At 39.0% G+C, this 25,243-nt stretch overlaps 3 protein-coding genes and 1 long non-coding RNA gene across 11 annotated transcripts in view; 2 read left to right on the forward strand and 2 right to left on the reverse strand.

Moving 5' to 3' along the window:
- The window catches only part of LOC117207988 (glycogen synthase kinase-3 beta-like), a 61,564-nt gene extending 57,446 nt beyond the window's left edge, over nucleotides 1-4,118 (reverse strand). For 5 of the 8 annotated variants that reach the window (XM_033448773.1, XM_033448771.1, XM_033448770.1 and 2 more), the window contains exon 1: nucleotides 2,238-4,118. In XM_033448773.1, coding sequence (XP_033304664.1) covers nucleotides 2,238-2,322 — 85 coding nt within the window. In that variant the 5' untranslated portion in view covers nucleotides 2,323-4,118. Of the gene's footprint in view, nucleotides 1-1,706; nucleotides 1,724-1,935; nucleotides 2,039-2,237 lie in introns of those variants that run through there. The other 3 variants (XM_033448772.1, XM_033448774.1, XM_033448764.1) reach the window with 3 other exon arrangements.
- Nucleotides 4,119-4,940: 822 nt separating this feature from the next.
- LOC117207915 lies at nucleotides 4,941-6,038 on the forward strand. Its single transcript, XR_004487606.1, has 2 exons — nucleotides 4,941-5,081; nucleotides 5,229-6,038. It is a non-coding gene; the product is annotated as an uncharacterized LOC117207915 (long non-coding RNA).
- A 2,660-nt stretch (nucleotides 6,039-8,698) lies between these two features.
- On the reverse strand, nucleotides 8,699-11,860 carry LOC117207890 (myotubularin-related protein 9). The gene is made up of 7 exons (XM_033448582.1): nucleotides 11,329-11,860; nucleotides 11,070-11,235; nucleotides 10,691-10,983; nucleotides 10,508-10,611; nucleotides 10,048-10,352; nucleotides 9,638-9,961; nucleotides 8,699-9,555 (listed from the first exon to the last, which is right to left on the reverse strand). The coding sequence occupies exons 1-7, from the start codon at nucleotides 11,482-11,484 to the stop codon at nucleotides 9,155-9,157; spliced, it is 1,749 nt and encodes a 582-aa protein (XP_033304473.1). The 5' UTR covers nucleotides 11,485-11,860; the 3' UTR covers nucleotides 8,699-9,154.
- Nucleotides 11,861-12,549: 689 nt separating this feature from the next.
- Nucleotides 12,550-25,243, forward strand: part of LOC117207855 (connectin-like) — a 342,185-nt gene continuing 329,491 nt past the window's right edge. Inside the window, exon 1 of the mRNA XM_033448491.1 lies at nucleotides 12,550-12,696. The gene's annotated coding sequence lies outside the window, so the exon portion shown is untranslated. The remainder of the gene's footprint in view (nucleotides 12,697-25,243) is intronic.

The following is a 25,243-nucleotide window of genomic DNA, read 5'->3' on the forward strand; positions in this document are numbered from 1 at the left end:
ATATCAGGATACAGAGAGCAAAGCAAAAACGAGAAAGGAGCATCGATTTTCTGAATTCTGTGTCAAGTTGGCAACACACTGCGAGGATCTCGCGCGAGTTTTCTTCTCCCCTCTGACATTATAGGTTCTCTCATTGTGCCGCTGGAACGTATATACCTGAATTTCCAAAAGGGCTGGAAGGGCGTAGCCCAAATACCAACCAGATGATACCCTCGACTGTTCACCGTCATGATACCATCGTGTAAAGCTTTTCCCAAAAACATATTTCTCATTGAATTTTCTCGCATACATCGCCATTGAGATTCATTAATCGATCGATAATTAGTCATCTCGAAATAATTAGAAAAATAGTAGAAAAAGCTTGGCCTTTAAACTAGAGAGATAAAAGGGGACAGATAACAAAGAAGATTTTACTTATTCGCGTTCAAAAAACGAGGAATTAGAGTTGTATGAACAGTTGTTTGTAAGAAGCCAATAATTCTCAAACAATAGCTTTCAGTAACTATCAGTTTCCAAGTGATAAGAAAACATCATTGAGAAGATTAGATTCTTCATAATAATACAAACTAATGTGTTTACAATTAATAGATCTGGAGGAAAATATTTATTGATATCTGAGAAATCATGATTAGAAATCTACAGACTCACAATGGAAATCTGCCTTTTGTAAAGAAACTAAGTTTCATGGTATGATAATTTGGAACAAAACGGCAAACAGTATTTGTATAAAGTTGTAAATGTTCTTGATCGTAAGTGCTGTGTAATTGAAGAACTTCACACAGAGCTCTTAGTTACTTACTCAAGCTATTAGAAAAGAATCTGAATATACAACCAATGAAAAAATCATTCGTATAAGCAGACACTATTTTTAATCATAGACATTGCATAAGTCTCTTGTCAAAGAAAAGAGACTGTGTCGATTGAACTTCTTTATTGCCAGTAATGTTTTACACGATACAGTTAGATATAACTAGAAAAGATCTTGAACGAATTTAATAGCAATTATACAGACTTAATATCTTGTAATATGATTTTAAACCACTTAGTGGATTTAGATTTTATTCTTCTGTACCTTAATAACATAAAACTCCATGAATTAATAAAGTTCTATATAATATTATTGTACTCGATTACTTTCTCTCATACTTTAAGAACTAAGTAGCAGAACCAAAGCAAAGGATAATTTTTTATTAGTTACCTAGTTACCTTAGTTACCCGATTTAAGTCTTAAGGAATTAACTGAAAAAGAATTTGTAGCGCTTTGTTAAGAAAAGACATTGAATCTCCCTATCGCATAAAGGAAATAGTAACCTAAAGGTAGAGCTTAGAAATCCAACATTATTGTCAAGCTCCCACCCACAATTTCTCGTCTAATCCTTCAAAAACCATCTAAAAAAATCCATAATCATGCAATGAACACAGACAATTCATGCCAAGACTGAACATAGGTTAGGACTGTCGAGCAACTATCACTCTTCACTTTGAAAAACTTGACATATCGCATGTTATTCACACATTAGGAAGTACTGTACTATTAAAATAAATGATCAAGAAATTCAACGTGTCCGTGCAGCGGTATCAGCCGAATACAATGTTTACCGTTCAACACATCTCACTGTCATGTCTACACAATTTATAATCTACAATGTGTATAACCATCTACTTCTCTATGTTACAGTAAGGAAACGTTCAAGACAATACGTAACGGCGATTTCTGGCGAAAACGATCGAGAAGCACAGCGTTTTCGTGGACAACACCCGCGGAGAAGATCGCGTTTTCACGATGATCGAGCGAGCGACGATCAAGAAGAGTCGAGCACAACTGTGGTACGCGTGTCGCGTAAACATCGGATTCAGCAGAAGCCGCCAAAATCGAGAATTACGAAGAAACATCCTTAGAACAGCATCGGGTAAAAAAGTGATGGTCCCCCCTACCCTCTTCCTCGGGCACCCGCTCCATCGTTTTCCCAAGAGTAACCCAGGCACTGGCACGCAGACGCACAGCTCTGCATTCGGAGATCGGAGACGGACAGGCAAACGAGCGAAGCGGCGAGAGAAAGAGCGCGGTAAGAGGGGCAACAAGTGAGGAAGGGGTTCCTAGGGAGGGAGACTCGGGGAAGAGAGACGTAGTGGGGGGAGGGAACACAGGGAAAGAAGAGGGAGAGAAGCCCGAGAGACCCGAGTAAAAGCTATGTGTGCTAGAGGTTAAGGCACGTCCTACGGCCTACGGTACTCACTGCTGACTCTCATGCCACCCAGGGGTGGATTCGTGGGCGCGTTGGTGCAATCGGCAAAGGAGGTGGTCCTCGGTCGGCTGCTCATTCTGAAATCTTCTTGACCCGATTCTCCACCGCCACCTGACACTCAAATCTTTTTAGAATAAAACGCCGCTTCTAGTTATTCCTATGCTGGTCGCCGCCTCGGCTGGCCGTGGCACTTCCTCACGTGAAGATAGCCAGCAGCGCGTCGTCGTCGTCGCCGTCGTCGTTGTTATTGTCGTCGTCGACACCACCTCGGACATCAATGACAGCACGAACGATAATTACATCGCACGCACGCATGCACGTCCGCACGGTTCGGTTCTTCTATATTACGCCACGGCCGCGCTCGATCGATGGATGGAGGGAGAGAAAGAAAAAGAGAGGAAGGGTGGGAGGGAGTAGGAGGGATAGATGGAAGGGAAGAGCTACGAGCGAGCAAAGCGCGCGCAAGATCCAGAAAACGGAAACCACGTCGGAGAATAGTGTGCTCCTTCACGATGATTAATCGAATCACTAAAATAAAGAAAATGGAAAACGATGGTTGCCGAAATCTTCGATCACTTTCTCGACACTTTCTTCGACGAATTACGCTCCTGTTAACCGCTGACGATGTAGCGTGGCAATGGTAGTGACGGCAGCGACTCTCACAAGCAAAACGTTCGTCGTTAACAACGCACACTGGGTTATACGCTCTGTTCGCACAAGCAACTTCGCGCGATAGACTTGACCGTCGCGATACGCGATTCACTCGATGCTCTCTTTTCCCTTGGGGAATCTAGTCGATTCTCCACCAATGAATATGATATACGCCGCGTCGATAGCGTCCAACTACACGAATTGACACAATTTGCGACAATCTTTCGTATTAACCGCTGACTGTCAGGGAGTATCACGCACCGAGAAGTGCGGTTCTACTACCTAATAACCTGACGGGGGCGCGGAGTGTTGCGGAGAGCTATGCCGCGAGGGGAGGCAGGGGTTGACGTTTTCGGAACGGTTCGTACACGTTCGCCAGTGGAGGCACACCGCCGCACTTGCTTGCCTTCCTATATAGTACAACTCCACGATGATCCGGCTGACGGGTCGGATTTCTTCGTCGTTGGTGATCTTTCTATGTAACTCGCCACCGTGGCTTCTACAACAGCCGCAACACTTTGAATTTTTCTTCTCTCAATGACGATACACCTATACGACGCTTGTCGTTCTTACATCGTACACTTCTTCCAATCGTTCTCTCTTTTTCGGTCTAACGGCGTAGTCGTCAATCGTCTCTTTTCGTTTCTCTCACTCTCTCGCTTTTCTTCCTTTCTCTTGCTTCTCTTATTCTCTCGACTGTTTTCTCTCACTTCTACGCTCGAACTTTTCGAGTATGCGGGGGAAGCGCTACTGCCTCACCTCCTCCACTACCACTCTTTCTCGCTCGCTCTATCTTTCTCGATATACTTTGAATCTTGTCACTACTCGTCACTCCTGGCGCTTCTTGACTTGTCAGGCCCGACGTTATCGACTTGCCAGGCTTGTGCACGCTTCGTCGCGAACACCGCTTTCCTAGGCGGAAAAACAAGCTTCGACCGTGTTGACGCCGACGTGGACGTCTTCGTCGTCGTCCGTGTCGACGTTGCTCGAGGGGAGGTCGTCGTCACCGTCGTTGTTCACCTCTGCTTTCGATAATCGTGAAACCACTATACGAACGTCGTCTCGAGCCTGACGGCGGGAAAGGGGTAAAAGGCGCGAGCTGGACTTACGCGGCAAAACCAATTCCTCGACAATCAACGACGACGTTTTCTCTTCCTCACCGTGCACACGAACACCACACCACTTACGAATTTTTCGAAGCCTCCTCAGACATTGACCCGTTCGGGCTAGATCGGGCCACTCGAATGTCCACGAACATTGCCGAAAGTGACGTCAGTAATACCCCGCCCTGCCTCTTACCCTGCAGACCTGCAGATCATCGTATAGCAAGTGAGATGGCGCTTTCGTCGTCCATTTTACCGCCATCTTGTGACAATTTTTCTTACTAAATTAGTTGGGCGGTAAATTTAACAGTATATTATATATGTTTAAAAAACTTACAAACGAAAACCAAAGGAGAAAAACATGATAAGTTGCACTTTTCAATTTTGACAAGAAAGCGATTTAAAAATTTGATCCTAATATGGAATTATCATATTCCTTTCATGCGGTCTTCAAATAATATACAATAATCGTATTAAAGGATGATATATAACAAGTATACGAATAGCTGCTAAAGTAATATATATATTTCTTTAACGAAATTGTTCGTATAGGATACTATGTTTTACGGATAAGATAAATAATAAAAGTATGTGTAAATATGTATTTCTAACATGTTGTATATGTTACATTCTCTATTAATCTATTATTTTTTTGAAATTAGTTTTAACTGAGGAATAAATATTCATATATTATAAAGTTCTTTCCGGTCATTATCAGTTTTAAATATTGTACTACTTTATTCAAATACTATATCAATATTTCTTAGCGAGATAAATAAACGATTGTTTTATGAAGTATTCGATAATATAGGAGCATTAAATATTTTTTGTTAAAGCAAGTTTCATTTTAAAATTATTTGGAATTATATACTTATACACATTTGTCAATTGTATATTGATATACACGTGACTTGACTCACGTGATTTCCGATTTCTAGTTTCAGCTATAGTTAACAATTTCCTGGCCTGAATGTGAAAAGTGCAGAAAGCGTGGGATGTATTTCCCATCTGAATATTTCAGATGGTTGTGTTAAAAATGGTATATTATCACGAAAAGTGGCGTTATAGTACTAAAGAAAAGGTATGAACGATAATTGGTAAAGCTTATCATAGTTTTATTGTAACTTGAATCTCGCGAATGACATGGGACAACCAACGTTTAATCATAATGTCATCAAATTACACGATTTGCGCAATTAAACTCGTCATTATTAATATGTTGTTCTAGATATCGAATACGATATCTAGAAATATCGTAGGTCCTTTTTATAGATATAGAAGGCACAAATAATGATGCCACTATGTGGTAAATACATAGACAAGAAATTATTGCCAGATTAGTTAGTCAAATCATACTGTTGCAATGACAACTGTATTTAAAATCATGGAACTTGCTGTACAGACAAAATATAGTATAAATTTGTCTTAAAAACATTCAAACATCGTAATCCATATACAAACATAGGAATTATATTCACTGGAATTGTTGAAAACAGATATCGATAAAATCAATAGCATCTCAAGTAATAGTCAACTAATTGACCAAATATAGAATGCTATACATATAATATACAGCATAGAACTTGCATTTTATGGATCCTTGTGTTCCATATTCTGAAATACTGATTATATAAAAAATTAGTGTTTCTTATGTCCTCTGTGATTTATAGCAGTGGGTGTAGGAATTATATTTAATCCAACTAACAAAGTTGATAAAGTCACAGACGATGCGTATTTGTCATCAGTCATCAGTGCAATCCCACTGAGGATGGAAAGAATGGCAAATAGAGAAAAGAGAAAAGTATGTACATACATACTTATTACTAATACACTTACTCTTTCCTTATACAAATTATATGGTTGTTGTATATACTATGTACAATCATAACTAAAGCTTATTGTTAATGTTAAAGATGGCTCTTGTATATGCTATGCCAGATTGTAAAAGTATTTACAAATGCAACGGTAGTATTGCCTTTTTAAAACATCAAAAAATTCAAACTTGGAAATATATGGGAAAAAGCTATTCCTGATATAAGAGAACTAAAGGCAAGGCACTTAATATATGAGAAACATTTTAAAGAGGAATTTATAAAAAAAAAGAATTGTTCAAAAAGATTATTGTAATAATTTTTTATATAATTAGTATTATTTTGTACATATATATTATGCTGTGTAGTATTATATACAAAAAATTGAATAAAATGTAGGTATGTATATAGAAAATTGTACATTATTTACTGTATAGTTTGCGATAGTTTAAATATTGTATAGTTGGTGTTAAGGATAATGTATCAGCGATCTTGCGTATGATCCAATAGTTCTGTATTTATTGGAAAAATGATATATTTGATAAACTATATAACAAATAACGTGGAAAAACTTCTTTATTAACATTCTACCTTCAAAAAGCAATCCCATATTTTTACTTTTATAAAATTACTTTTATCTTGTTCTTTCTTATAAAAAAAAGAGTGGTTTCTGTACTGTTCCTCTTTTACCTAATAATTATATTTCATTTCTGTCGAAATGTCTCCAATAAATAATGATTTTTTCTTGGTTATTAAGCGTATTTTAGATTTTGAATTTTGCACCAAATATCACATTATTCTTGGCTATGTCAATAATGGCGAATGCTCATGTGTATTCTTGGGTTCCTTCAAGCAGCGCTACTACGTGAGAGGTAAGGGAATTAAAGATAGGACTTCAAAATGAAGCTATTCACCACCAGCCAAAAAATTCGGCGAGTTACCAGACTGCGTTATGTATACGACAGTGGTCATCGTAAGAACTACATAACTGATTATCATTAATGCGAGTGTAAATAAATAAGATGAGCATAAAAATCATGGAAGCTACATTAACAAACTGAGATGATTATATGATTTACATATAATATGTATAATAGGGAACAGAAAAGGTGATTATCTTGGAATGGATTATGCAGAGGAATGCAAATCTGATTGGTTATTTCTGATGGACCCAACACAATCATGAAGATAAGCACGCGTATTGGTAATTTGAAGTATCATACTGGGATAGAGATCAGTATTTTCGGTTATCCGTGTACTGTCCCGCATATATCTTCCCAGTTTTAGAGAATTTTAGTGAGGTATTATGGCCAGTAGTAAGGAAGAGGAAATATATTAAAGCGCGTACGCAACAAAAATGATAGGAAAGGTAGGAAATCCCTATAACCAGTGTCGTTGTTGATTTCCTTACCGACCATATTTTACTAAGTGCAAAAGTGAGCCACGGTCATATACGTAGGTTCGAACTCTTTTCTACCGAAAGCATTGACGAAACCGTTCATCTTTTGAGTCAACAAAAATCAAGGTGGAGGGCAAGAAAAGCTCTCATTATACTGCGTGACAGATTTATACACATATACATAGATATTATGAATGTCTCAGACAGACAGAGACGCTTCTCATTTCTATTTATCTCACAGAACGAGACCTTTTCTACTTCTCCATCTTGATTTTTTTTACTCAAGAGACGGACGGTTTTCCCTAGCGAGTGTTCAGATTTGTTTATATGACCGTGAGGTGATTATAGTGAAAACCAGGTTATAGGGAATCTTTTGTTGTGTTTTGTTCGATCCACGGACGACCGTGGTTCGATCCATCGAAGGTCCCTTTCCCACTTAAGGGCCTTACTTGTAACATAGGAGGAGTAGGGAGACACACCAATCCAGGCCCGTTTACTTTATTCCCCTACCTGGAACTTCTACAATTCCATTTTCAAACGTATCATTTCTCCACATTCTGCCTCGTGATTCCGTTGTTGGTTTAGATCGTGGACTTGTTTTCTCAACGAAATTTTGTTGGAACGTCTTTTTATTCACAATCTACATTTTGGCAAGTTTAAACATCACAAATCAGGATAGAAAACGGATTTGCTTGTTGGCCTTGGATGGGTTTGAATTCAGTCCACGTTTTTTAATTTTATTCGTGACTAGATCCACACTCATCCAGGGAAATCGAGCTGATGTTCAGAGACGATCCTCAAGGTTGAACCTGTTTGTTGGACTTACAGAAAATACTTTTCAGTTTTTTTCCAACAAATTTTGTGTTTTATTGTAAATAATTTATAGAAATGAAGAAAGAAAAGAAAAGAAGCAAAGAAGTAATTAATATCGCTATATTTGATGAACAAATATACTTTTATATCGTCGTAAGTAACATATTTAAAAAAAATGAAATGTTTTCTCTCTGTCTATCTTATTTCATATCATTTCATGTAAGAACAAATCTTTTGTATTCTATATGATCTTATCTTAAAATTATTCTAGTATACAACTCTTGTGTAAAAGTAAGAAATATACGAAAGATACTTAAATTTTAAACCAGTGAATATAGGATTTGTTTCATTTTCTTTGTGTATGAACACCTGCTGTATTTCCCCTCCAACGATCTCCCTCTTTTCATTGGCAGTAATAATCCTGCTGCCCTTAACCCTCCCCTCCTGATCTATCCGTCTCTGTTTATCCACTTTTCCTTCTCATATTTCATTCGTCCTTCCTATATAACGGTAAGAACTTGTCTTTACCGTCTTTTTTCTACGTCCAGATTATTTTTACTTTTGGATATATGTAAAATTCGAGAATGGAATCAATGTACCATAATTTTATAATTCATTCGTTTTTCTATTTTCTTTTATCAAAATATTTTGTATATATTTGAGAATAAAACAATATTGAATACGAAGTAGTTGTAAACATTTCATTTTTTCACTGTATATATACTTCGTACAATGTTATATTTACAAATACTTGACATATATAAGGGACCGGATATCTGCATGGAATCAATAAATACTTGTTTCCTCTGCTCTACATGTATAATATAAATCTTAAGTATATTATAATAAATTCTTTAAGAATAAATAATATGAATAAACAATGTGCGTCTTTACACACGTGAACGTGTTATTTATATTTCAATTACTATATTATGGAAAAAATGATTTTTATCCTAAGGAAACATAAAAAACGTACATATGAGATAAATAACTTTTGAAATTTTGGTGAATTTTTGATAAACATACGATTATGATACTTGGTAATTTTATGTCGTAAATAAGTTCAAATTACGATATTGTGTGTCTCATGTAAATGAAGTTTTTTCCTCTTTACATTGTCCATAATGTATATCACGTATTTCGAGATTCTAGACTTAATTGTGCTATACAAGTATGCTCATCTTGATTTTCCTCTTCATAACATATATCAGGGTTTGAACGCATTTGCTCTATCGCTTGTTTAATCTGAATTTGTAATTGACTGGCAACTTTGCGTACTGCCATATAGTTTTGTTTTATTTGTTTTATACATGATGGTAAACTTTTCCATGGAGCAACACTTGTATGGCCAAGATAAAGTTCCTTCCACAACTGAATACTAATAGGTGCAACGCTGGGCCAAATGACTCCTGAATTTGGTTCATACAAAGGATTCAACCATTTCTCCAATATTTCCGGTTGATTTATATAAGACCATAAACTACACGTTCGTTCAGATAATCGAAGTCTAACCCTCTCTGCTTCCGAATCACCTGGAGCCAATATATATACAAATATTTTAAATATGGAAATTAAGTATTAGAATGAATATATAATAGTATTATGTGTAAATACCTAAAAATGTGCCATAATTAGAGTAATATGCATGATTGTACAACTCAATCAATAATTCTACTGTATATTCAAAGCTAAATTGAAATTGATAATGGAGTTGGTAAAGACAATCGAGGAAAAGAAGAAAAGTCGGTGCATGCGTTGGATTTTGTGAATTTGATGGATGGTATGGTCCATGACGTGTACGGCTAAAAAATTGATGACCAGCTTGTATCCATTCACGTTCGATTAAAGCTTGAAGGCCACGTACTGTTCTACAGTCAGGATTTAATATCGTTTGTGCTAAGCTGGTTACCACTAAAGTAGAATCTCTGCCAGCACTACCTGTTCAAAACGCAGCAAGTATCCTTACTTAGTAATACTATAATTAATATAATCGTATTTGCTTAATCATTTTATAGATTATATACCATGAACTAATACAGCTGCAACTTCTTGATGAAGACACTGAGCAGTTACACAAGCAGCGTTTAAAGCGCTTTGTACAGCGGATAACCATCCACCGTTATCAAGTCTTGAGATCCACTGGGAAGTAGAACACGTTATATCATTACAAGCTTCTATCAATTTAAAAAAACTATCTGCTAAATCATGGGGTCGCGGAACCGCTTTGTGTACTTTCCGCCATTGCGGATAAGCAGCATCCATTTCTGTACCACCACCCTTAGCTCTGGAGCTTTGAGCTTGGCTAATGGACCTTGTATCTATTATATAACTATTGACAAATCTTACATTAGTAACATTGGTTAGATCGAAAAAGTATTACTTTGTTATTAGTATGAGACACTGTGATTGATATTAAATATCAAATCATAGTTAAACACTTCTAAGATCGGCTAAAGTATAAGCTTTAAAGAATGTGGTATTTACCCACGTCTTCCTGGTCCTAACACAGCATTTAACAATCTTTCATCTTCTTTACATCTTTTACCATTAGTGCCACACATTGGTTGACTACTTCTTAACAAGATACTCTGTAACGTTGGTTGATCAATCCTGTATATATATCTAATTTATTGCATTGTACTTGCTGCACAATATGATATTACATACCCCTCCTTCGTGTCTGTAACATAAAACTGGAAATCGTCCACCATCTCTAAAATTGGCAGATGATATTATAATCTTATCTTCTATGTGACGTGGTACTATAACAGCAGAAGGATAAGAATTGCAAACTTTGTAGTCTTTATTTAAATAACTAATACGCCATTCATCCGCATAAGCAGTTAACAATCTGGACCATTCTGATACTGGAGAAAACGCAGTCCACCCATCTTCTATTTGTTTTATAGTACTGTTAGCAACTTGTGGTCTATTAAAAAAGGGATACTGTAAAGTTTGCTCTGTAGTAAAGAAAGAAATGGGAATTAACACAAAATATGGAAAAAATATACTTTTACAAAGATGAAAATAACATTACGTATTTCACCTTGTGACGTTAACATCTCTATAGATAGTGCAACATTTGTTAAGTCATCTGTTGAATTAATATCTAATTGAAGAATGTGAAAATCTTTACATTTCAATATAATGGTACCACCTGGACTTTGGGTATTCAATTTTTTCTCTATAAGATCAATATTTCGATATAATAGCTGAAAAACATTGAAAGAAGATAGAACATAAGTGGACTAAACTAACATTTCAAATAATCATAATGCTAAAATAATTTTCACATTAGATCGTACCCAGAGCTCTTGTCCATCGCCTTGTCGTGAAGACCAAAGAAGATGGTGACTACTAATACATAGTCTTCCATCTATACTTTTGTAATTGCCATCACTTTTATCTACCAACGCAACGTTATCAAGTTTTGGAATTAATATTAGGTCGCCAAGTTCCATTATACGTTTCGATCGAACGTTGTTGATATTTAATTATTGACAGAAATACATATAATTTGTTTTTCAAGCTCTACATAACCTAACACTGTTATCTATATAATCATCACTGAACAAATTTTATTTGGTTACTTAGAATAATTGCAAATGTAGATTTATGGATAGATTTATAAAGAAATATTTGTTAAGCCTTCATACTCTTAAATCTCTGTGAAATGTGTTTATATCATGTATGCTAATATTTTAGTATACGTTGGAAAAATGTATTGTTAATCGCTGCACTTCTGTTTACGTTTCTTATATTTTATGCTATTCATTAATAAATTTGCCTTCCCTTAGCCGTTGTTACTTATTATGTTATGTATAGTTTACGTAATGTGGCTCCCCGCAGCGTTAATTTTAAGAACGTCATGGTTATGTAGGTAGCCTTTGCCTTTTGTCTATGCCTTTTGTGAGTACGCTTGTGACCTCTCGTAGTATGGATTCTGTCGCGGTAAATACGAATATCGTACAGCGATGTCGTCGAAGGAACGAACAAAGGAATTGCGATAATAAATTTATTACGTGTCATAATTATTAATTATCATTGATAGCTACTAATAATTCTTGTCGTTAGAAGCAACATTGATAGAAGAAACATTGGTAAGACGTGAAATTCTCGTTTTAAACCTCCTTTTAGTCAATGACCGTGTTGTGTACTCGCCTGTGATCAAGTTTACCCGGTTTTTTAGTTACAAAAGGTAAACGAAGATTCGTCATCGATAACATCATTTTCTGTATTAATGTGCGTCGATTTGCTTTTCCTTTTTTGTTTCTCCTTTTGCTAATAGCACTTAGACTTGTCCGAGACTTATGCGGGTTTTTTATGTGTTCAATAAGTAGTATTTACATTTGCTAATAACAGCGGTTGCTATAGCAGAAGTCGATCTTAACGTCATCTACTGTAAAATCATACCAAACCCGTACAGTCATCTGGTGGCGATTTCGCGTGAACACAATGGCGAAGGGTAGAGAATCCCCACTCTCAGTTCTTTGGCAGTCACCAAAGCGCGGGCTAAGGTTCAAGTTGCATTTTAGATGCGAACGAACGCACATCGTTTTCGGTTAGTGGTCATGAACTAAGTTTCGTGAAACTCATCTACTTTTGCGAAGAGGGACAGGGTCGAGTGGTGCAGGTTGTGATATCTCGTTGTGGACTCTACGATCGAGAATTCGGTAAGTTTCAATGTTGACATTTCTCTGTTTGTTCAACCATGTTCCTTAACTACGAGAAAATGTTGACATTACCAGTGCATCGACTCTCGTTGCGAGTTAACGTTCTCTCCCTTCGGTGATTTGACGCATTGTCGTATAATGACGTTTCGTCACCGTGTTTCCTGTGGCATTTATCGAGCGAAATTGCCGTACTTTCGTTTAATACGTAACCACGTTAAATCGCACGTGGAGTTGAAATACGGAGGCGAACCGCATCCGGCGTTGCATGATTGGCCCGAAGCGGTCAAATCACATGTAATTCGAATTAATGTCAACTTTCCTGCGTCAACGGAAGTCGTCGAATGTACTCGATCACCGCGACACGTTTACGTCTCCTACATGTGACAGTCGATGTGCTCGTTAACGACGAACATCTTATTCCACGTACACATTTTGTAAATTCCCCTAGATCGCTATTTAGTGAATATCGACCAAGTTTTTAACAAATTAAATAATTTTCGATATTAACACATTGTTAGCGGCATACATAACATGCGTTCGTATACGCGTACAAGTACAGGTTTGAATACGTTTTTTCCATCGTTTCGTCCTGTCAATAACCTGCTACATACTGTTAAATAAGAATCTCGAGCGAAAGACAGGAATTTGTCGCGACATCATTCGAAGGCTCATTGGCGAATCCGTGCGCGTTTTATAATCGACTGGAACGTTCTGTATTCCGAATAGGTTATCGGCGTATAAATTCATAAATCGTGGCGCGCGCGTGGTTGTTGGTAGCCATGGATCGTCGAATCGCGAAAGTCACGTAGTCGTCGTTAGCTCGTCGCCTACGCGTACGCGCGGTTCGCTTGTTAAAAAGGATTAATCTGAACGATTACGTTATCAAACGATCGGGGTGTGAAAGGTATTACGACAGCGCGGTAACATCGCGGAGAAGTTCTCGGGGCGTAGCGGTGGCTTTATCCGCGTCGCTGTCGCCTCTCGCCCCGGCCAAATTGTTTTAGTGGCGAAAAGTTGCACGGAACTTTAAGAGGGCGCGTGTTAACTGCCGGCGAAGAAGGTGGCGCGGGAAGACACTGCCATATTAATGTCGCGCGACGAGCAACTTTTCGGGAGTAATAGCCGACCGAGAGAAAGATGCAAAAATGAAAACAAAATATTATTCGATCTAGCGGAAACTTCTTTTTGATTTCAACTCTTTGCGTTCTGAAAATTTTTATGGTCGGGTTAGCAATTCCAGTACGCTTTTACAGTAAAACTTTATCGAACCGAAGAGTCCTGTTTCGAAAAGAAAAATATCCCTACACTCGTTTAATAGCATTCTCTTCTTTTCTATCTTTTATAGATGGAAGCAATATGGAAAGTAATTTTAAAGAAGTAATTTAAGAAGCAAACTATCTTTTCGTTACCTACGTTCTGTGTGCTACACGTTTCATAAGATCTAAATACCGCGTATGACAAGTTTCGTTTTCAAATAGAATACCAAATGCACGAATTAAGTACCGTTTTTCGACAAGTTAAGTCTTCTTTGTAATTTGTAATTCTACGATGGTAGAAGCATTTGGTTAAAAAATGGTTCGGTCAAGTGGTTAGTACATAGAATTATAACTTCTAGCTACTAATAACTCTATGTTTGGAAATTTCGTGAATCGGCAAGCGGACGCAATTTCCTCGTAAATCTGATATTTTATTTCATGATTTTTACATTGTATCTCGGAATATCGAACACGCGGTTCGCGAATGCATGTGTGCGTTCGCATGTATGCTCGCGAGGAATCTGAAATGCTATTCGACCGGCATAATCCGCCCAAGCATCGCCACTAAATTACCATTCGAATTGATTCGCGTTTCGACGGCATAGCGGCGGCATTACCGCACCGACGCCGCGATTTATTTGGAAATCGTAACAATGCCGTTTTCATTGAACGCTACCCAGTAGCAGCGTAAGGTCCGCTGCTATTGTCAAAATGCGGCAGAGGGCGAGTTCTATGCGTCTAATGTTGACCAATGAATTCTGTTCCGTTGCGTTATTAACTGATATCACGATCGCGCGTGTCTCTTCCAACTATGTATGCTCGATTTAGAGTACCCGCGGGAATTTCAATGTGAAAGAACTTTTGCCTATTCATCGGCAATGTACGATACGGTAGAACGTGGTTTACACGAACAAATTAATGCTCAGCTCCAGATATACATCTATGAATCTTTATTATCAGTCGAAGTATAGTTTCAACTATACGAACGTATTTTATGACGATTTAAATTATAAAAAGGAAATTATTGGGCTGGCGACTAAGCGATCGCGGATTTTGTCGTTTCCACCTAATGGTATCATTAATGGGAAAATACATAAAAAAAAGCTCCGCTCCCCAGAGGCTTAAACCCAAAAACTGCATCATACAACGAAAAACGTAAAGCGCCGACACATAATACAGCATGGCTACGTCGTACCGCCGCGTATCGGTACCTTTGCCTAACATACCATTACAAAAATTCATGTTTATTGTGAATAATGTACTTAAAATCTGTATTTTCTGGACTCAATAAACTCCTTTGTAAAAAAAAAAAGTATCATTAATGGGATCAATAGGCAAAATCGGCGATTACTTAGTTGCCAATCCGATATATTCCCAAGGTTCTAGACATCGAGCTAACGACGAAAATATCGTTTGAATTTTATTTTTAATTTCGAATAATCGTACTTCTGTTTATCGCTACTGTAACTAAAAAGATATTTGATTCGACCACCGCTGACACTTACAGTTCCATTAATTTATTTTTTACACTAATGACTCTCGTAAGAAGTAATTCATAAAATAATCACTGTTTCGGATAAAATAATTACAAACGCTTCCGCGACTCGCCGTACGTACATATTTACGGGTTACGAATTTACAATTTCCCTCGGACGTATAATTTAAACTAACTTAACCGTATAATTTCGAAATATCCGACTACCCTTAAACATAAATTATTCCGCGAAGGAGGGTAGATACGTTGTTGCTTTTCTCACGGGCGTTCGAGGGTTAAAGACTCGTTCGCCACGCGATTATGAACGTTGGAACAGCATTGGTCGCGGCTTCATGTAAATCGCGCGGATTCCTGACAATTCAATTATACGCGTTCTCGAGCGTGGATCGGCGTGTGCCCTCTTTTCCCTCTCGTTCCTCGTTCGCTCCCTTCGCCGAGCCGAGCGCCTGCATTTGAAAATGGCGCGCTGCTAATCTCGTAATGCTCGCGTGAGCGTGCTTGCACGACGACTGGCCGGAAAGCTCGATACGATAAAAAGCGCGACAATGAAATCGGTACCCGCTGATCCGTACCCTGATTTCCATTTTCGTCGCAATCGTGCTTTCTTGTACCTTTTTTCAAGTTTCACGCACTAACCGTGAAACTGTAATGCTTAATCGTGCACGAGTCGTGTGACTCGCGTGTTCGTTTGCAGTTGCAGGGAACCGCTGTTCCAATTGTACAGGCTGTTTCAGAACGAAGGTAGTAGTTTAGTCGTTTTTCCTAATTTTGATTCCTTATTACTCTACATTTGGAAAGTTTTATTTTATTCTAAGGTAAGAGATCGGATCGAGGAAGCGCGAGAAGCTAATATGCTTGCTGCTAATGTACCAATAAACCGCAGTTAGTATAATTTCAATTTTATTATAATTTCATGATCGATTCAAAACCGATATACCGCAGTCGTATCGATGATAATTATTTGCACTTTGATAAATCGAGGGAAAAACTTGCTAAAATAACGAAATTCTAAATCGTTGCATTTCTTAAGTTCCTTCCTTCCTAACTTTGACGGAATACGTACGTTTGATTCCACGAATCTGACGAATTCCAAGCTTCTGACCGACAGTGTACATCTCTGTGTATCCAATATCTTTTTCTCAATTTCCGCAGTAGAGCAGAGTGCGGCATTCGAACGAGGATTCCAGACAAAAAGCAAAAATTGTTGCCCACGTTCGCGCGTTTGCAGGCCACGTTCGCACGTTCACAGACCAGGTTCGCAGGCAGCGATCGTACGTTTGCAGGTAACGTTCTCACGTTCCACGGTGTGGCATTTGAATAAGGATTTGGGGCAAAGCTAAAAAATGTACGTAATGTGCAGTTTTCCTGAAACTTGGTATTAAGGGATTCGACGCGAGTAAAAGTCTGTTTATCGACTCTTTGTCAGGATTTTTCCTGTTCTCTGGCTTCGTTTAAATATGTTACAACGTATGTTTTTCTTTGTCCAACCACACACGGTGACGTTTCAGTAAATAGCGTCGATGTTGGCAACGGTCGTTTCGTTTTTTCGTAAGTGTCACGCAGAAATCGTTCATCTTTTCTTCCATCTCGTCAGACATTGCGCCGACATCTGCTAAAGAACGGAGCTTTTGCGTTACTTTGACAACTTTCTTGGAACAAGTGCGATGAGAAACCCACTCCTCAGCCAAGTCGCGCTTAGTCCGTAACAGAAAAAGATTATGTAGCAACGTAATATAATACCTTCTTGACACCGAGCGATCGTTTAAATTGCCAATTGAATTTATACGTATTTTTCTTCAAATTCTTCATGTTTAATATTTAAGGCGTAACAAATGCTACTTAACACGAATCAACGGGACTGCAAGAACAGGAACGTATAGCCAGCGAGCTAATTTCCAAGTAATTATTGACTTTGGTGTACAAACGATTTTTATCAATCCTCTGTGGATTTTTCGACAAATTATCGTTGACGTTCGTTACTAATTACTTACTTACGGATTAACGATATCATCGAATAATACGATGAAAATCGAGCAACGATTATTTCGATTTCTGTCCACTGCATGCCATACTGCGCGTTTATTTCGTTATAAAATTGTTTCTCTCTGTTCCTGTCGAACAGTATCAGCATCCTTTGTACCATAGTCTCGTAGTGGGAAAAACGAACGACGACCGGAAACTGTGAATCAGCAGGAGAGAAAGAGAAGGGAAAACGTGGAACGAGTGGGTTTTCGGGTGACACAGTCTCGAGCCTCGCATTTTCGCAGCCTAACAAGATTTCAACGGCCACTTTAGGGTGTCGCGAAAATCCTTTCAGTGGGCTCGAAACGGCGTATTGTTAGCCGTTGTCTTTCCTTTCGTATCTCTGGTCCCGCGCCTCGCGGAACACGGATTCGATTTGTTCCCCTCTATTTCCTTCCTTCGTTCGTTCTCCCTTCGCCTCTTCTCTTTCTTTTTTCCTTTTCTTTTTTTCTATCTCTACAGTTCTCTAAATTTTATAGGATCAGGACTGATCCGGTGATCGAATTTAGCCCCGTGCTCTCTTGACTGAATTTAGGGGTAGTTTCTTCCGAGGATCTGAACGTGAATGGCCTGCGAATCTTTCTCTTACAGAATCGTTTTTGTTTCCAGAGTATTTAACGCGTCGAGTAAAACTCGCGATAATCTTTTCGTCTCATTTTCAGTTTGCGAGGGTCTTGCGGCGGTTTTCTCAGAGAATCGCTTCCGAGGGTTATGTTATAAAAATTCAAGCATTCTGATTTACTGTATAAACATCTTGACGCGTGTTTCCTTCTTTTGCTACTACAAATGCCGCGTAATATACGCGATAGTCGTTTTTCAATCTTGCAATTTAGAGATCCGATTCATTTTGTAAATTCCATTAAGTACATATATATATATATACACATGTATTCGATTGATCCTGTACACTTTTAAGATTCCTCCGCTATTCAACACGTCGTATGAAACGGCTCTCTTTAATCCCGGCCAGTGGGATATAATGGAAATCGATCGGATGGATACGGAATCGTCGTCTCGTTAATAAACGAAAAGCAAGAAGATTTATCGTGTCGGCTATTTGAATATACATGGACGGCAGATTACGATCCGCTGGCCCCGTGAAAGCCCGAAAGTCTTAGCCGACCCCTTTTCATATCAACCCCTAACTTTGAAAACGATTCGTAAGTCCTTTTGAAATTGTCGAAGCATGATCGTGCACGTTTATTTGTGGACAAACGGACCTCGCCTCTTTCGCCAGGGACACGCAGAGTCGATATTTCTCGTCGATTTTCACGTCGATTTTCACGTCACCGCAAAGGTAAATCACTTTCGGACATCGATTAAAACGTCAATCGCGAATATGTTAAATTTAAACGAAGTATCAGCGTGAAAGTTTACTTGAACAAACAGGTATTTCGTTTAACGTGTTCTACGTAGCGTCGATGCGTCTGTGTTAGTCGAGGAAAGTAAAGCTCTCATCGAGCGAACAGAGACGTTCTTTGCCGTATCGTTGGCAAATACAACGTCAAAGGTGAGCAATTTTTTCTCCGATTAAAAAGTTACGTTGCTACTAACGCGGCTCGTTTACGAGAATTTAAAGTTTCGGCGAAACTATTTGGTAAAAACATACCGAAGGTACCAGTAAAATTTAACTTTGCAATACGTTCATTCGTTAAATCGTAATGTTACAAAACAAAATGTCATTTATTTCGCGACGTTCTATACTTTCTGTACAATTTTCTACGACGAAACACGTAGATATATTCATACGTTGAAGTTTTAACATTTCTCGCTAGATCGTAATAACGAAATAAAAATTCAGCTGTGTAAAAAATTTTCTCCGAGAACGAGCGTTTTATTTCTATTAAAAGCATATTGATTAACTTCTATGTATTCCGGGGATCTTCTTTCGAATTATACGGCGAGAAAGACTGAAAAAGTGGAGACAAAAGGATAGACTTTCGGTTCCAATTACTCCACGAAACAGTTGGATGAAAGGGATCGAGGAAACGGGAAACGTCGACCAACTTTTTACCATAATCACAGAGTCACGCAGTAGTACATATACGTAGGCGATGAAGCGCGATCAAATAAACCGTTTCCACCCGTGGACCTGTTTGTTACGTGGAAACTTTGTTAAAAATTGCCATCGGCCGCCTACCTCCATCGATTGCCGTTTATTTCCACCTGCAACGTTGTTTTTGTCCACTTTTGCTTTCGAATGTCAACGCCGCCGCGATATTGTATCCTGCGTGGACCCGATGCACTCTCAGTCTGCACTCGTTCCAAACCGGTGTATGGAAGCTCGCGGAACACGTGAAAACAGCCCGCCAACCCTTTTTAGTTACGAGCCGCACCAGGTTCGCGGCAGTAAGTTGCGGATTATTTGTTCCAATTTCTCTCTCTCTCTCTCTTCCTCTCTCTCTCTTCCTTACGCTGCCTGTTTCTGTTTTTCGAGCGTAACGTGTGTATGTAACGCGCGGTTGCGACATACAGGGCTCGCGAGTATTGCTCTGGCGTAAATGACGCCTGAATTTTTTTCCTCTGACGCGATATATTCAATTTACCGAGTTTCTTTGACACAAGTCGCGCCGCATCGTTTGTCGCACCGACCGATTTCGCGATGTCGCTCGCGCGCGTTTTCTCCCGCTGCGCTTTGGATACGCCGGATAGTGCGCTAAATTAGGCTGAAGTTCGCTCCATAGGAGCGTAAACAGGTATTTCGCTTTGGTTTGCGATCGTTGAGGTATCTTCGTTGAGGCTGTTCGGGGAATTTTGGCTGAATATTTCCGGTACGCGTAAGGTAATTTCGCGAGAGAGTTTTCGAGTTCGTCTGTAGAAGCATTAACCTCTTAACCTGCAACTACGGGCACAGCCCGTAGTACGATGATCGGGCCAAATATAATATATAATATTAATATATAATAGTTTGTTTACGTTTTCGGCCCAAAATTCTCGAACGTAAATCGTAGATCAAGGGGTTAACACCATTGATATCAAATTTAAACGAGATTTATACAAGGTGGTTGGTAACTGGTGGTGCAAGCGGAAAGGGGGTGATTCTACGCGAAAAAAGAAGTCGAAAATATAGAATAAAAATTTTCTTTTTTAATTTTTCCGTCGAGACAACGATCTACAGTGAGATCCGTTATAACGTACCGCACGCGTACCGAGCGAGAATTCAAAGTCGATTTTTTCGAAAACAAAGCCTCGAACGAAAAATTGTTATTCTATGTTTTCGACTTCTTTTTTCGCGTAGAATCACCCCCTTTCCGCTTGTACCACCAGTTCATCAACCACCTTGTATAAACAGAAGATCGCAGGTTATGATTATGGTTGAACGTTATCGGAACTTATCTTACCAGAATGATGCATCTTCTTATGCAGAAAATCATTGATCTTGTCAGGAATTGAAGTTTCATGATTATCGTGCACATTTTATAAAGATATAACAGAAAATTCATAATGCGGAACGTAAAAATATAAAGTAAAGCAGGTGAGATGTGATATTAACCGTTGTTAATTTTGGGACATGTTTTCGTCGAAAACGTTCCGGATAATTGACACGGTGTTTCATTATTCGACCAAGTGGATATTTTCTCATTGTTCCGTTTAACGTTACAACGAATATCTACAAAGCGAACACTCCAATGATTTTAATTCCTCTCGCTTTTGTATCGATAACGGTATAAATTCTACGGTTTCCTGTTTCGGCCGTATCGATGTTCATAATAAATCGATGGTTCGCTGTGAATTCGAAACACGCAGCTCTTCTCCCGCTCTATCTTTCGTTGTTTCTCTATTGTTCCATCGCCGACGAATCCAAATAAAAAGGGTACAAAATCGTGAATGCGAATGTTCAACGCGGCATAACGAATCGGTTCGGTTTTCGTCTTGTGAATCGCGTTTCTTTCGTCAGCGTTCAGGTGAAATCACCCGGCAGAATGGACGCGACAAAATGGACGGGCCGTGGACTCGATTTCGGCGAGCACGCGCTACCAAAACCATTGAACCGACTGCATCCGCCAACGGAACACGTTGTGCACGCTTGTTGTTTTCATGACTGACGGATGCAACGGTGGATTAGTCTCATGGCAAAGTGCCGGCTGCTATACAACGGAATAATCGCCATCGACGAATAACTTGGAGCAGTTTAACGCTTGTCGATCGTTGAATTTTCCAAACCGAAGCTATTCGTAGACTGACGTTTAATACGAACGGGCTCTCCGCGAACGACGCGCGATCAGATCAAACACAGTTTGTCCGTATTACGCGATTTTTATATCATACAAATTACACGTAACCGTCTAACTATATAAAACTATATTTGAAAAGTAACTGGTTTATTTTACGAACGAGAAGCGCGATAACCTTCGTTATGATTTTTATTACGTTCGATCGGAGGTTTGTTTGCTTAACTTTATTAAAGTTTTCTCTTTCATATCGACCGTTTCGTCTATCATGCGATCTTTAAGCCACAGTATTTGTATAAAAATTTCATTTACGAACGAGAAGCTTCGTCTGGCACGTGATTTCAAGCTACGTTCGAATAAAAATTCGTTCACGAACGAATCGTTTCTCGCGTATTACGTTTTTAATATACGTACACGTAGGTACGGGCGATCGTAACTTAATTTAGGCGTTTGTAGTTGTGTTGGAAAGTGTGAAAAAGCAATTACATAGATATTAATTTTTTTATTAATTTCTTTTTACAGTAATTGACTTGTTTTATCGGAGTTTCCCCGTCCGCAGGAAAAAAGTGAATAATTTCGCAACATCCATTCAGAACCTCTCTTCTTTTTTTTTTTTTTTTAGCTTTGGCTTTATTCGCATTTTAAACAGGATCCTATGTAGGTGTAGTACTGTAAATTGTAAAAATATAAAATCAAGACAATAAAAGAATCGTCAATTAAATCGCTAATTGAATATCTATCGTTTTTTAGATTTACTTTTATAAAAGTTTCACCTATTAATTAAAAAGAGACGAATAAAATCCAGTAGATTATATTCGATCAATTGTCAGTGAACGTGTTTATTGCTTTTTAATTTGATGAACGCGCAACTTGATTCGCGACTTTATCGAGTTACACGGACACGAACAGCTTCAGGCTAATGGAATATCGCTATCTGATCTTCGTTATCAGCGAAATTAGTATTTTGCGTAGCAATAATTTGATCCGACGCGATGGCAGTGACGAAGCACCCGCGTAGATCGTTTGCTGATTATTTTCTATGGATTTTATGTTCGTGGATAGCCTGTGAAATTGACGGCTGTCCACGCAGAACGCATTTATATTGGAATTTGTTGCATAATGAATGAATTATAGATCACTGCGTGGAAACTTGCTCTCCTTGACCAACGCCCACATCAACGATCAAGTCGCTTCTTCTTTCTTATTATTTCATTCTTTACTAGTCTCTATGTTGCTATGTAAATTATCAGCTATTCGCTTCGTTGAGAATTGTGGATCTTCATCGCTGAAATAAAAGTAACGGAACATTTGGATTACACTTAGAATTTGTATCAAAGTAGTTTCATTTAACAAGTGATTTACAGGATCTTCGTCGATGTACATTTGCACGCGTCTCAGCATTCTCTTTGTCTCACTATCTTCTATACCATACTACTCACGGAACAGTTGCATTCATCTGTTTTTCGAGGCACTGTGCACACGCATACTTCCATACATTTATACTCACATACGCGTGTCACTAATACGCGGCTCATCTAGTCTAGCACGCGAAATTACATATATCTCAATACGCTTATAAATGTATGTTGGCGAATTACACGGAACGAATATAATATCGCGTCTTGTAAAGTTACAAGCCTCGTTTTATAATGAAAGGTCCTTGAGTTTAGTTGAGATCGTTTTCCGTATACAGTTAATCAATCGTACGGTGTATCTGTTCGGGATTTGGAGTGGCCATCGGTTCACGACTTGGACAACATATCTCCCTTTTTGAGGAAGTCCGAATCGTCTAGCTCCCCAAGCTGTAGACCTTACGATGCGAACCTCATTAAGAGGCTAAAAAACATCCTGAGTGTCCGTGGGTCTGGTCAAAGGTAAACAGCTAGCAATACCAGAAGATGATACGCGCCTACGAGAATGCACAATTAACCCTTAACGCTTCGATTTTTAATTGTGAATATCATCATATTTGGACTTGCAACTTTTTAAGCGTCAGATTTTAAATGCTACAATGACGTTTAAATAATAATATTAAAGTCATTCAAAACGATCTTTATTCGTCTCAGAAGTAATATAATTTTCATTACAATATTTATGACACCGCATATCGGTGGTGCTTGAGAGGCACGCTTGAAGCGTTAAGAGTTAAACCATGGAAAACCTGAAGACGGAAAGTCAATACGTAAGAACCGGACGAAGCTCCTGGCAGTAGTAGCAACAACGTGCTACCACAGTCTTCATCAGAGCGTCGTACTGTTCGTCTTATACTACACCGTATTGAGTATCAACAAGATGGTACAACCGTCATGATGAAAACGTCAAACTCTTCGTGTATATTAAAGTGCAAATAAATTACTAAATTAATATTCGATATATTTAATTTACCTCCACCTTGAGCGTCGATCACGTTCAAGGTTCGCGATATCAACCGATCGGTCGAACTTGAACCTGACCGATCTTCATTTAGTTGAGAATTCGCGACAGTATCTCTTCGAAGTATCTGGAACCGCGTGCTTCGTTTTAGACATTCCGATACCTGTCTCTCATCTTCCGTATGTGTATATTCTCGAACAAACAAAAAAGAAAAAAAAAAAAATAAAAGCTACCGGAAATCTTCTAGAAAACGCCTCGAATTTCACGAACGACACTCTCCTTTGCCTTGACGCTTTTCTCAATTGCTGGATATCTGTTGGAATTCGCGCCAGAATGCAGATGAACTCGCGAGTCAAATACTCGAAGAGTAGGTCGGGCAACGTCGATGAAATATCGTCGACTGCCTTGCAGAAAAAGCTTCCGTAACGGTTACGTATTATCTGTGCGCGAGTATCGCCGCAACAAGTACAAAAGCTTGGCGAACGAAAAACGAAGGAGGAGAAGGAGAGAGGAAAAGGGAGGAAAAGTGGAAGCCGCGATTAAACTTGGAAGTCGGACTTGGGGAATTCCTTTTTCTCTCTTCCTCTATTACGCAGTAACTTTGACGTCTCCTAATCCCTTTAAAACGGCAGGGTACGTTCGTACAATGAAGCGTTTAATGAACGTTTAAATATACACGGGCGAAGCGAGTCGCGGTGATTAGCATCGAGAACGAATTCACCGTCTTAATTAGGTCTGTGCTGTCGCCGGTGTCGTTCTCATTGTCGTGGGATCTCGCGGAGAAAGAACGAGGCGTAAAAAGCAGCTGGACACGTCGTTTTTCTCCGTTGCGCTTCTCTCTTCCTCTTCTCTTTTTTTCCCTCCCAAACCCCCGTTTTATTCTTCTTACCCGTTTTTACTTCGGCTTCCATCCTTCCCTCAGGAGTCAGTCGGTGTTTCGATCTTCTTTTTCCTAGCCATCCTCCGACCTAAAGCTCGTTTCCTCTTTCGCCTCCGGGAGCACCGAGTTTCGTCACGGTTAGATCGCGTTTGTATCAATCAACCGGTGACGTGAAAAATGATTTCGACGCTGGCACACGCGACGCTTTTAAACGGTGATTCATAGGACGGTGTTGTGGAAGAATGCGCGGTCGGAGAAAGGGAAACGCGTCCCTTAAAAGCCTGGAAAGCGAGCGAATGGCCATTGGTATCGCACCAGTCGATACTACCATGTTCGATACCTTCGTTTT

The sequence above is a fragment of the Bombus bifarius genome, unplaced genomic scaffold, assembly GCF_011952205.1.
Source record: "Bombus bifarius isolate JDL3187 unplaced genomic scaffold, Bbif_JDL3187 scf7180000008047, whole genome shotgun sequence".
Classification (NCBI taxonomy): Eukaryota; Metazoa; Arthropoda; class Insecta; order Hymenoptera; family Apidae; genus Bombus; species Bombus bifarius.